Source organism: Pogona vitticeps, chromosome 6, assembly GCF_051106095.1.
Source record: "Pogona vitticeps strain Pit_001003342236 chromosome 6, PviZW2.1, whole genome shotgun sequence".
NCBI lineage: Eukaryota > Metazoa > Chordata > Lepidosauria > Squamata > Agamidae > Pogona > Pogona vitticeps.
In genome coordinates, this window is record NC_135788.1 from 46,891,217 (window position 1) to 46,903,458 (window position 12,242).

General features: G+C 40.6%; 1 protein-coding gene across 3 annotated transcripts in view; it reads right to left on the bottom strand.

The window, feature by feature from the left end:
- OSBPL10 (oxysterol binding protein like 10) overlaps positions 1 to 12,242 on the bottom strand; it is a 116,135-nt gene that overhangs the window by 71,193 nt on the left and 32,700 nt on the right. For all 3 annotated transcript variants that reach the window (XR_013537269.1, XM_020799472.3, XM_020799471.3), the window contains exons 2-3: positions 9,045 to 9,220; positions 5,441 to 5,520 (exon numbers count right to left, since the gene is read on the bottom strand). Coding sequence is in view for 2 of the 3 variants with exons in the window: in XM_020799472.3 (XP_020655131.3) it covers positions 5,441 to 5,520; positions 9,045 to 9,220 (256 nt within the window). In the remaining variant the exon portion in view is untranslated. The remainder of the gene's footprint in view (positions 1 to 5,440; positions 5,521 to 9,044; positions 9,221 to 12,242) is intronic.

The following is a 12,242-nucleotide window of genomic DNA, read 5'->3' on the forward strand; positions in this document are numbered from 1 at the left end:
TAATCCATACAGATATCAGAAGATGAGGCTTAAGGGCCATATCAGACATCTGAGGACCTGCTCAGTCCATTACAAAAAATTCTGAACAAGCTTCTTAAAGACATGGACATGGTTTCAGCTGAAGAAAACGTTTCAAATAGAGAAGCAACATATTGATTTGCCATGCTCCCTGGCTGAAAATGAGGACTGAGTATTGATTACATACCTAGCTGGATTGGACATTAAGCTGGGTATCTGGCTGCAAAGCCAGAGGTCAATTCTCCACTGTGTCTCCTAAGAATTCAATTCCCCACTGTGCTTCCTAGGAGAACTAAGCTGTGTGGAGCCTTTGGTGGGCTGCAGAGTTCCAGAGAAAACCCCAGAAGAAAGGAATGACAAACTACTTCTGAGTACTCTATACCTGGAAAACCCTGTAAGAGGTTGCCATGAAGTCAGAATCAACTTGACAGCACACAATTACTGAAAAGATTGGAAACATTACTTATTTGGGCTGGGAATTTCTGGGAACTGTAGTCCAAACAGTAGTTTTCTCAAGCTCCGATTTGAAAAAAGGTTGTTCTATGTGGCAGACGATAGAGCTGCTTCCACCAACATGGTTTTCTGCAGTTTCCATCATTCCAGCTAGCTATGCTGGCTAGGAACAATGAGACTGTAGTCCACGACAGAGAGAAGGCACCAGCTTGCAGAAGACTTATCCATTATTTCTGATGGTTTTGCCATTAAAGAGTGAGGAAAACAGCTGGATTTTCAGGCACCAGGGACTACAAAGAGTCATTGCTGGGGCCACACACACCCAGTGAGAGAGCAGAGAGAATCATCTAGGGAGGAGAAAAGGTGAGTTGAACCAGAAGGCAGCTCCCCTGGGAGGGTAGCAAGGAAACACAGGTAAGGGAGTGTCAAGATTTGTTCCTTTAAGTGAACAAGTGGTTACATTTAATATTGAGAATGCAAAGTCATGCCTGTAAACATCAAGTCAATAGATGACTGATGGCATGCAGCTGGAACAAGCTTAGGTAGTGCTTGTTAACCACATTCAGCTGCTATGTATGCAGTGATAGGCTGCTCTCACTATTTAAGCAAGAAAGTGAGAATAGTACTTTGCCACTCAGTTGTGAGTCTGGTGGTCATTACTTCTGTGAATGTTATGTTGCTCTGAGAGATCTATGCCTATGTATATAATGCCATGTATATATGTCTGGCCAATGCTAATATATCAAGTCTATTATAGTCTGCTATAAGTCTTATCAGAACTCTCTCCGTGTTTTTCCTTGTATGTCCATGTCTTTTCTTTACTTATAAAGGGGAGGATTTGAAGCTACCAGATAAGAGACTCTGTGTAACTTGTTATCTTGGGCTCCAAGGTTTGTTTTCCCTAACAGAGTGCTCTTGGAAGTTTCATTATCCAAATCTGACTCCAAGCTTCTGGAGAGGCAAATGCCATATCCACCTTTGGAGTTGGACCCATGCAACAAGGAGTGGTGGTGAAAATCTTTGAAATGGAAAACATCTAAAATTGGCACATTTGAGAGGTATACTGAAGTATCTCTTATGAGGCTTTTTAAATGTTCACATAGTATCAGTTTGCCAACTGGACAAGGCACAGAGGTTTGGGATCTCACACAGACACATGCACGAGGATGGAGAGCCAAGCGTGAAGGCATGGCCGCACAGCTTAGAATTAGACATGGACACAAATAAGAAAAAAATGGTGATTAGTTTTGATTCATGATTCATCAAGATTGAAGAATCACAAATTACAAATTTACAAAAGAATTATGACAAATTGATGAACCAATTCATCAATCCATTTTTTATTTTAAAACCCTGTAAAATGGGGACACCAAATTCTCAGGTCAAATTCCCCTGACTCTCCTCTGTAAGGCCTACAAGATCGGTGAATTTTGGGCTATACACCCACAAAGATGCCTCTGAGGAAAGTTTCCCCCAGGCACCTAGAGAAACCAAAATCACAGAGAAGCTTCTATTGACTCTCCTCTACCCTCCCTCCAAGTTTGGTGAAGATTGGATTTCAGATATCTGAGTTATACACCCACAAAGCGGATCACCCCAGGAAAGTGCCCTTTAGCAACTGGCTTGGAGAAACTCAATCTTCACCAAATTTGGAGAGATGGCAGAAGAGTCACGAGAAGTTTCTCTGTGGTTTTGGTTTCTCTAGGTGCCTGGGGTGAACTTTCCTGGTGGGGGTGGGCTCTTTGTGGGTGCATAACTCAGACATCTGAAATGCAATCTTCACCATACTTACACGGCTTGTAGAGGAGTCAGGGGGAACTTTTCTGTATTTTGGTGTTTCTATGTACGGGGGGGGCATTTTTAGGGGTTTAAAGGCAAAAACAAATCAATAAATTGATGCTTAGAATCTAAACCTTAGTGTGTGACTGATGAGTCACGGCATAGCTTGTTAAACAAACCTCTGACTTCTCTCTACAAAACTGTATGATGGGAGGCCTTCACGCAGCAAGTTATTATGTCCTGACTTGCCAGTTTGTCCAAAATCTTGTAAACTATGGTTACTTGTGTGCAACCTATAGTTTGAAGCCATGTATTAGAGCTAAATTTATATGATCTTATTCAGCTACCAACAGCAATTACAGGAACCTTTAACTGTAGCTACTTAACAAACCCCTTGCAAAGCACTGGAATGTGTATAACACCCACTGTAGCTGTTGCCTGACATCTATGCCCTGCTATATAACAAGAGACTGGAATTTTGTACTGCCTATGACAAGGGTATTGCTCACACACCCATGAGATGTATGCATAAAATATCCCAGCTCAGGGATTATGTTTAAGATCTTACCTGACATACATAAGATCTGTACCCTGTAAAATAAATATCAGAATCTATCATATATTTCAAAGAACATACTAAAATCTTACTGGAGCTCAAGAACAAAACTTGAAAAAATCCAGAAATAGTAGTAACCCTATCTTCTTCTTCATATTTACTACAATTCCCTCTGATCCCACCAAAAATGGCAATACAGTAAGTGTTTTTAACACAACTAATTCTGAACCTGCTAGAGACTGATTTTATCACTACCAGACCCTATGCACTGCATGCAATTGTGACCTTTGAGAAATATTTTTAGCTGTTATAAAGTGGAACATGCCATTCAGCATCCCAATGAGAGAGTTAAGAGACAAACAGAAAGAACCTGGCTCAAAAAGCACAGACATGTACATGTACATGTCTATTCACATCTCTGTTCACCTTTCCTAATCTAGATGAAGAGTCTTTCTATTGCTGCATCCATGCTTCAAAGGTATGGCATGAAAGCCTTCAGGTCAGATACAGTAACTATTCAGATCTACCAAATTCCAAAATGCTCTTTTCCCCGCTCCTTGTCCCTTTTCTCTTCTTCTTCTTCTTCTTCTTTGCATGTTCTGCTGAATTTGTGTAATTTAAATTTGTTAACCACTTACAGTATTTGAACAAATCTTCTCTTATGTAATCATGTAAAGCAACAGGATTCTGCCCATTGTGTTCATAAAGCTTCAGTCATCCACAATATAAAGGAGACTTCTAGAAATCTGAGTATCGATCTAAGCATAGTGGTCTCAACTGATTCTTAAACCTCTCATTTGCTCGCTCATTATCTATCTCTCTATCTACCACCCTGTCCATGCAATGAACTATTCTGGGCAGTTTACAACATAATAAACAAACATACACTGTAACAAAAAACTACAAATGAACGATTAAAAAAAAACATTTAGAAAGATGAAAAAACAAATGGCACCAAGAGCAAATTATCTCTGAGATAGCAGGACAAGAGACGGACAAATCAAGTAGGGTCAATGTGGAAGACTACCTGGAAAAGCAGCATTTTAAGATGCCTTCTAAACATTAGCAGGGAGGGGGGCCAGGTGTAGCTCCACCAGGAGCTGGTTCTACAGAGTTGGTGGCACTGCAAAGAAGACTCAGCCCCTCATAGATTACTTCTGGGCCTCCTCTGGAGTGGCTACCAAGAGGAGCATAGACTGGGAGTACAGTGGTGCCTCGCTTAACGGGCGCTCTGTTTGACGACGAAATCGCTAGACGTCGATGTTTTTGCGATCGCAAAAGTGATCGCAAAACGATGTTCCCTGGAACGAATTAACATCGTATTGCGAGGCGCCACTGTATCTGGTAGGTCAGGCACATGAAATTGGGGAGAGACAAATGGTGGAGAGAAGAAGATAATGACAGCAGGAAAATAAGATCCTATTTTCTATTACTTAACTCTTGTAATCTTCTGCCCAAAAGTGACAGCCCTGCCAGAGCAATCTAACACAGAAACAAGCTTTACTGAGATTAATAGGGTTTACATTTATGTAAGTGACTATAAGATTGTAATCCCAAACATCTTGTTACAATCCAGTTATTTTAGGAGGTTTTCCATTCTGCAGGAAATCTAATACATTTAATAAAGGCACTCAGTGGATACTTGAATTAATAAAGCTACAGCTATAACTAGAATCCTTTGGAAGGGACTCCAAGAGACAAAAAGGCAGCAAGGTAGACAGCAAAGAAATGATTCAAAGCCCTGTTCTAGCAGCGCTTTTACTTTCTTCCTCCAAAGGACCATAACCACCAATTGTCCTAGGGGAAAAAGGATTCCTACAGAGGAAGCCCAGCAAAGACTGCATCAGAGTCCTGCTCCATGTGCACTGTCCCCCCACTTTCCCCACGGAGACTTCGACCATCAGCTGCCCTTTGGACCCATACTTATGAGCTTTTATTTTTAAAATTGTTTCTTACAGAGGTAAAAACAATTGTAGTTGTCAAAACGTTAATCTTCAAATTCCAATGTGGTTCAACTATGACTATCCTTGTTAGGACTGATAGAATGTGTAGTCCTACAACACACGAGAGACTATATTTTGACCACATCAAGTTTCTGGTGGTTTTACTAATGTATTGTCAGATAAGTCATTAGTAACTTGGGATATATAAATAATATTTTTAAATCACCTAGGAAGTACTTCTATTCTGACAGGCAAGATGTAAATAACTGTACTAAATAAATGCTACCAAGTTCCTCAATTTCTACATCACTCTTGCAAAGTCTTATCTCTGTGAAATCCTCTGTGCAGGCACACATGCACGTGTGAAAGGGAAAGTCTTATGAATGCCACATGCATTCCCTTCAAAACGCCTCCCCTTTGCTGCTTCCAGTTAACTTCCCTCAATAGTTTTCCAACCTACAAAAACGCTATAGATTTTGCAGCCACCTAACAACTTGAAAAATTATTCATACAGGCATTGTTACTCCACTGTATACAATACAGAATAGCTGTCACCATAATAATCCAAATAACAGGGGGACAATAAACTGAGAAGTTTAATCTTATTTTTACTGAGTGAATATTCCTAGTCAAAATTGTTACAAGCCACAAGACACTCAAGAATGCAATTTCCTCTCCCATAATTATTTACCTTCAAATTACTCTCTGTGTGGTACTTGGCACAAGATCGGAGCTGAGTCACCCAGTACTGTCTTTCTTTTATATCAGTAGCTAGAAATAAACATATACAAAAATATTCTGTAATTCAGTTAAATCAATTTTTTTTCAAAATGTAGAAAAAGTTCTACAGTTACAAAGACTTGCAATCCTTATATTACCTATAATAAAAGCAGACTTTTGGATAGCTTTTCTGCCCTATATTCTAACAATGAATTTTAGTACGTATTTACACAATAAAAGGTAAATATAAAGGTTCCCATTGACAATTTTTGTGCAGTCGTGTTCGACTCTAGGGGGCGGTGCTCATCCCCGTTTCCAAGCCATAGAGCCAGCGTTTTGTCCGAAGACAATCTTCTGTGGTCACATGGCCAGTGCGACTTAGACACAGAACACTGTTACCTTCCCACCGAGGTGGTCCCTATTTATCTACTTGCATTTGCATGCTTTCGAACCGCTAGGTTGGCAGGAGCTGGGACAAGCGACAGGTGCTCACTCCGTCGCGTGGATTCAATCTTACGACTGCTGGTCTTCTGACCCTGCAGCACAGAGGCTTCTGCAGTTTAGCCCACAGCACCACCACGTCCCTTATTTACACAATATATTATGGTTATTATTCAAAGAAATATTGATCAATCAATACATGAAAGAGTTTATCCCACCTGCAAGGAAACATGCCTATAATATGAAATTCAGGGCAACGTACCACATCAATTTGCCTAAACTAGCACATAGTTAAATCAATAACCTTTTTTAAGTGTGTACTTTTTAATTTTTAAAATGTAATTCTAAACCAAATACAGCCATCTTAAAATAAAACTGTTCTCACCTTATGCCGATGAAGAATATGGATAACATCAAGTCACTATAATGATTTTATATGGGAAATGTAATCATCTTCAATGTAGTGATAATTAGCATTTTAATGAGGTAAAATGTATACCACATTTTTTTCATGTAAAAGACAATTCTTTTTCCTAAAATCATTGGAGGAAAAATTGAGGGTCGTCTTTTACATGGAAGTAAGCTGAGGAGAATACCGCGTGGTAGCAAATCTGCCTACCCTATGCTCATCAGTGGGGTCTGGAGGCACCTCTGTGCTGGGACCCACCCCCTCCATTTCTGCTTCTGCTGCCGCTTCACAGATCTGAAACAGTGTGGGCTGTTCCTCCTCGCCTGCAAGCAGATCTGGAGTGGGGTGTGCATGCACACCGCGGTGCTTAGGAAATGGAGGGGTAAAGCAGCGATGAAAGGGCTGCAGGATGAAAGGGCTGCGATCCTGCAGCTCTTTCATTGCTGCTTTACCCCTCCAGTTCCTAAGCCCCGAATGGAGGGGTAAAGCAGCGATGAAAGGGCTGCTTTACCCCTCCACTTCCTAAGATCATTGCTTCCCCCCTCCACTTCCGCAGCCTTTGATCCTGCTTTCACAAGGCTTAGGAAGTGGAGGGGGAAAGCAACAATCAAATTTTCTTATTTGGGGTTGGAAAAGTGGGGGGTCGTTTTATACATTGGGTCATCTTATACACAGAAAAATACGGTACTTTCGCTGATACTGTACTTTTGAAATATGGATATTTTATCTTTTTGTTTTAAGAGGGATCCCACCTTCATGTTTTTTCTCCAAAACTTTTAAATGAAAACTGTTTTTAAAATTTCCATCTGAAGAAAACATCATATAAAACTGCCATGTAAAACAATCATTTATCATCTTGTATTGTATACGGCAGTGTTCCCCAACCTTGGGCCTCCAGATGTTCTTGGAATTCAACTCCCAGAAATCCTGGCCAGCAGAGGTGGTGGTGAAGGCTTCTGGGAGTTGGAGTCCAAGAACATCTGGAGGCCCAAGGTTGGGGATCACTGGTATACAGGACAACGCGAGTGAAGTTCCCATTCTTATCAGCATATAAAATTAATCCTGACATGATATGAATCTCTTATGAAAGATTGTTTTGTTTTAAGCATCTTATTTTCAGTCATTCAATTAATTCTAAATATTTCCCTTTAAAAAAAGATACAAAAGATTAGAACAGCATCATATATTTAAACAGTATGCATCAGGCCAAAGCATGAAGGATATAGCTCTCAGTGTTTACCAATCATGAGGGCTATATACTTAGGAAGTAGAGTAACGCAGAGATGATTAACCCAACAAATCTGAGAATCTATCCTTTTGGGGAATCCAGACAGCTATATTTAAGATAATAGAAGCCCCATGATCACTAATCGGTAGCTCTGGGAGGTGAGATAACAGCAATCTGCTTGAATTTCGAACAATTCTCTTTTTTGTTTCTTAGCATAATGTTTGGTATGTAACATTAAGTGTACCTTGGAACAGAGATACTACTTGCTGAGGTATGGCAGAGTTCCTTAAATACAGTCACTAGAAAAACACTAAAGCTAGTAGAAAGCAGCAAAAATGAGATGAACTATACATTACAAAAGGAAGCCTCAGCCTTTCATTTGTAAGATCTGATCACAGCTGTTAATGATACGATATTTTGTAGGTCGCTATCTTATAGGATAATCATGCATCAGAAACAACTTGATAGCACATAACAGCCCTTCACATTTATGTGTTAGATAAATTTATGGAGGTTGTAACTTTCAGTTGTTCCACTGTAACAATTTCTGAAGAAGTAGCTGTGGTAGTATGTGCCAGCACGTTGACCAAATGAATCAAGAAAGAAAGGAATTCTGAAGAAGTAGATTTTGACCCATGAAAGCTCACATTGAAATAAATCTATTAGTTCTTAAAATGCAACAACAGTTTGCCTTTTTCCCCTTCATTTCCCCCTCTCATTTCTTCCCCCCCCCCTTTAATTTTCCCAACAGAGTGGATACATTCGTTAGTTATGATAGATATATGCTACCTCCAGAGTCAAAACAAGCATGTTTCTAAATAAATTATCACTAGGGAAACATAGCTTCCCAGAGGCATCCAGCTGGCTACTGTGGGAAACAGGATGCATGGGTAGGTAGATGAAATATGAAGATTGCCTCACTTCACTCCTTGTGCTCTCTCTTACCTCTAAAATAATAGCAATTATGTACTTTCAAGTTGTTTCTAACTTATGGTGACCTTTTTTAGAGTCTTCCAAATATGGTATATTCAGGTTTACCATACTTTTTTTCTCTAGGTACTCTGAGACTGCATAGGTTGTCAAAGGGGGTTGTCTCTTCTCCAACAAAGCACACCGAGGAACTACACCCCTAACCCTGGTACTCCAGCTCACTAAGCTACTGAGCTATTCCCCAGAAGAGAAATCCATTAACACTAGGTCCCAGCCTCTCCTCAGCTTAGGCTGAAAAAGAAGACGCCCCATTGGCAAGATTCTTTTTAGGTTATGCTTAAGGAAACTTCGTTTTATAAATTGGTTCTGATGTGAATCAGGCTGCCTGTTCCAACCACAGAATATTTTTTTTCTTAAAAAGTGTTATTTCAGTTATAACCACCACGCCATAATTTTTTCTCTCATTCAAACAAAAATGTTGGCCATATTTAAGCCAACTGCAGTTGGGAAAATGTAAGTGATAACACAAGATTTTTTTAAAACAAGAAAAGCAACAGAATACTGTACCTCTTAGTTTATACATTTCTCCATTAGTAGAGTACACCACCAACATGTTTGGAGCTTCATCACTGAGAGAGATGATAGCTCCAGCTAAGGACAGCAACCCTCGTGGCTTCTGATTCTTACTTTGTTCATTCACATAATACTGTAGAATTCCAGCTTCGAAATCCAGTATGAAGTACCTGTTAATGAAAGGACTTTTTTAAAAGCCTGAAGACTTACAATGTTGTACAAAATATGGAGACATTCTCATTTTTAATACTGTATTAAAATGCATACAGAGTTGAAGCACAGTAGAGCTCCTTCCCAGCTTCCACATTCACCATTGCTCATGCCTGTATGTAGATGGAACATAAAAGACATTTTTTATAGAATGTCACCCATTCATGAAAACTATTACTGTGACCAAAATCCTATTTGTTTTTTCCATGCATGCAATCGCTTACTAAATGGCAGAAATATTTTAACACCAACTGTGAAAGGAAGTACTGTATCCGCTACTCCCCTTTGCACAGGTAAACCCTGTTGTTCTTAACAGGGCAATCTCCTGCTTGCATAAGTGCAAGCAAAGGTCACTGAAGTAATCATGGAGCACTTCACTGAAGGAAGGGTTACACTCTGCAACTGCCAACAGGATTCAGCCCACTGTCTCTCCACAAAGCCACCAGTCACAGTGAAACAAATTCTGCTCAATTCTATATTTCTTACTTTATTATTCAACTAGGGAATAAAGTGGTATTTATTCTTGATATTAAAGGATGAGTGTAACAGCCACCCTCACACTTCACAGAGTGGTTGCTACTTCACTTCAAAAACCTCTGCTGCCACCAACTTATCCTTAAAGAATCCTAAAAGGACAAGTGTAACTTTGAAAACAAAAACTGGTTTATTGATTACAGAAAATAAAAATAGTAAATCACTGGTAAAGAATCAATTAATCAATCACTGTTAATAAACACTGGCTCCCACAGACTATTTCACACTGACAGGCTCTCTCACTCACTAAAACTAACTCTCACTTTAAACTCTCAGCTCAGACTCTCATCTCCAATCTGCAATTTTCCCTCACACACTCTTCACCCCCCTTTTTATACTAGCTCCTCCCCTTATGTTCCACCCTCCGTCACACCATAGGCTGATGACTCACTGCCCAGCTGTGACGGACATGTGATGTCTGCCCGTTACAATGAGCAAACTGAATTGATGCAGAAAAGGGCAAAGTTACATTTAGACTATGCCAGCAAAGAATGGACATAGTGAATTAAGTCTGAAAGACAATTATGTTTGTGGATAAAATGTCTTTTATGTTACCAAGAAAGGCAGGATAACTAAACAAGATGCAGAGCTGACACTGGCGAAGAAAGAAGCATGAGTACTGGGGGAAGTTGGAGGGAGAAATTCTGGGGAGCCTGGACCAATCCAGGAAAAACTTTTTGGCCCCCAACACTGTGGGCATATAGACTCTCTGTTAGAGGCAATCAGGAGAACAGGGTGTCCTGGTCTTGAGACTATATTGCCTGCAGAGCCATCTTTGGCATCCTCGGTGGATGGAATCAGAAGACTAGAATAGAGATGGGCACAAATCAGAAAAACTGTGATTCGTTATGATTCATCAAGGTTGGTGAATCACAAATAATGAATTTACAATTTTTTTTCTGATGAATCAATGAATCAATTCATTGATTTGTTTTTGCCTTTAAACCCCTATAAAATGTCCCCCAAATACTTAGAGATACCAAAATTGCAGGAAAGCTTCCTCTGACTCTGCTCTACAAGCCCTGTAGTTATGGTGAAGATTGGGTTTCAGATGTCCAAGTTAAACACCCACAAAAAGCCCCTCCAGGAAAGTTCCCCCCAGGCACCTAGAGAAACCAAAATCACAGAAAAACTTTTCATGACTCTCCTCTACATCTCTCCAAGTTTTGTGAAGATTGGGTTTCCCCAAGCCAGCTGCTAAGGACACCTTCCTGGAGGGACCCACTTTGCCGGTATGTAACTCAGATGTCTGAAACCCATCAGGCATCCGAGTTATACACACAAGGGACTGTAGGGGAGAGTCAGGATTATGGAAGAGAATCAGAGGAAGCTTCCCTGCAATGTTGGTGTCTCTAGGTTTCTGGAGGGCCACTTTATAGCCCAATGAATTGACAAATCAAAAATTGCTAAAACTTGTTGATTCATATTCATCAGGGGGCACTGATTTGTAGAAATACGGAATTGACAAGTTAGTGATTTCTGGATTAATTTGGTGATTCATTTTTTAAATTAGTGCCCATTTCTAGACTAGAGTCTTTAGAAACCAACTTTGGGTCAGTAGTGTCAACTAGGCCAGATGAAACAGGACAGGGCTCTAAACCATTTGTTGTTAAATGATTTCTAAGTTTAGTAGACCCTGTTGTGTTTTCAACTGTTAGTCTCCCATGCATGGATTCAAGGATGGAGGAGGGACTATGAGGGTTCGATTTCTGGCTCCTTTCTTTTTTCAAATATATCAGGAGATTTTTGCACTAGAAACAGGGGTGAGGTTTTTACTGGAGTGTTTAACACATAACTAGTGTCAACAAAGTTATCCCAACATCTTTCTCCTTCTGATAACAGGTCGGTCAGGGGCTTCCATTCTTCATCGAGAAACGGGTTCTTTTCACCAGTGTCCCATGGACCTGGCCAGTCTATAGATAAGTTCAGGTCTACCACAGGTCCCACTTCACCTTCCAGCAGAGGCACGGTGTCCTTGTCGTGGTCATCCACCCACACGGAGCATCCAATGGGTGTGGGGGTCTTCCAGGGTCCTCCTGGTAGTCCTTCTTCCAGATTTCTCTCACCCTCCATTCCAACCAACCTCTCTCTCTCTCTCCCTTCTCCTTTTCCTCTCTCAGCCTTCATCTCCACTTCCTGGCTTCTGCTTCTCCCCAATATGATGGTCTAGGGGGAATTTCTCTCGTTTCCTGTAATCACCCACCTTTTTGGGTACCCTCAGCTTTTCCCAAGCTCCAGTCCAGGGATCCTCCATCCAGACCCATTCCCAGCCTGGAGGCAACTGTTCCTCCCTCCTTTTTATATCTGCTGCTCCTGCCTCTATCTCCACCCTCTCCTTCTGTTCTGTTCCTGCCATATCTCCCTAAGTTCCTTCAACCGTTAATCTTTGTATTTCTCTCTCTAAATCTTGTGTATTGGTCCCTCACTGTTCTGTTCTCTTGGGGGATG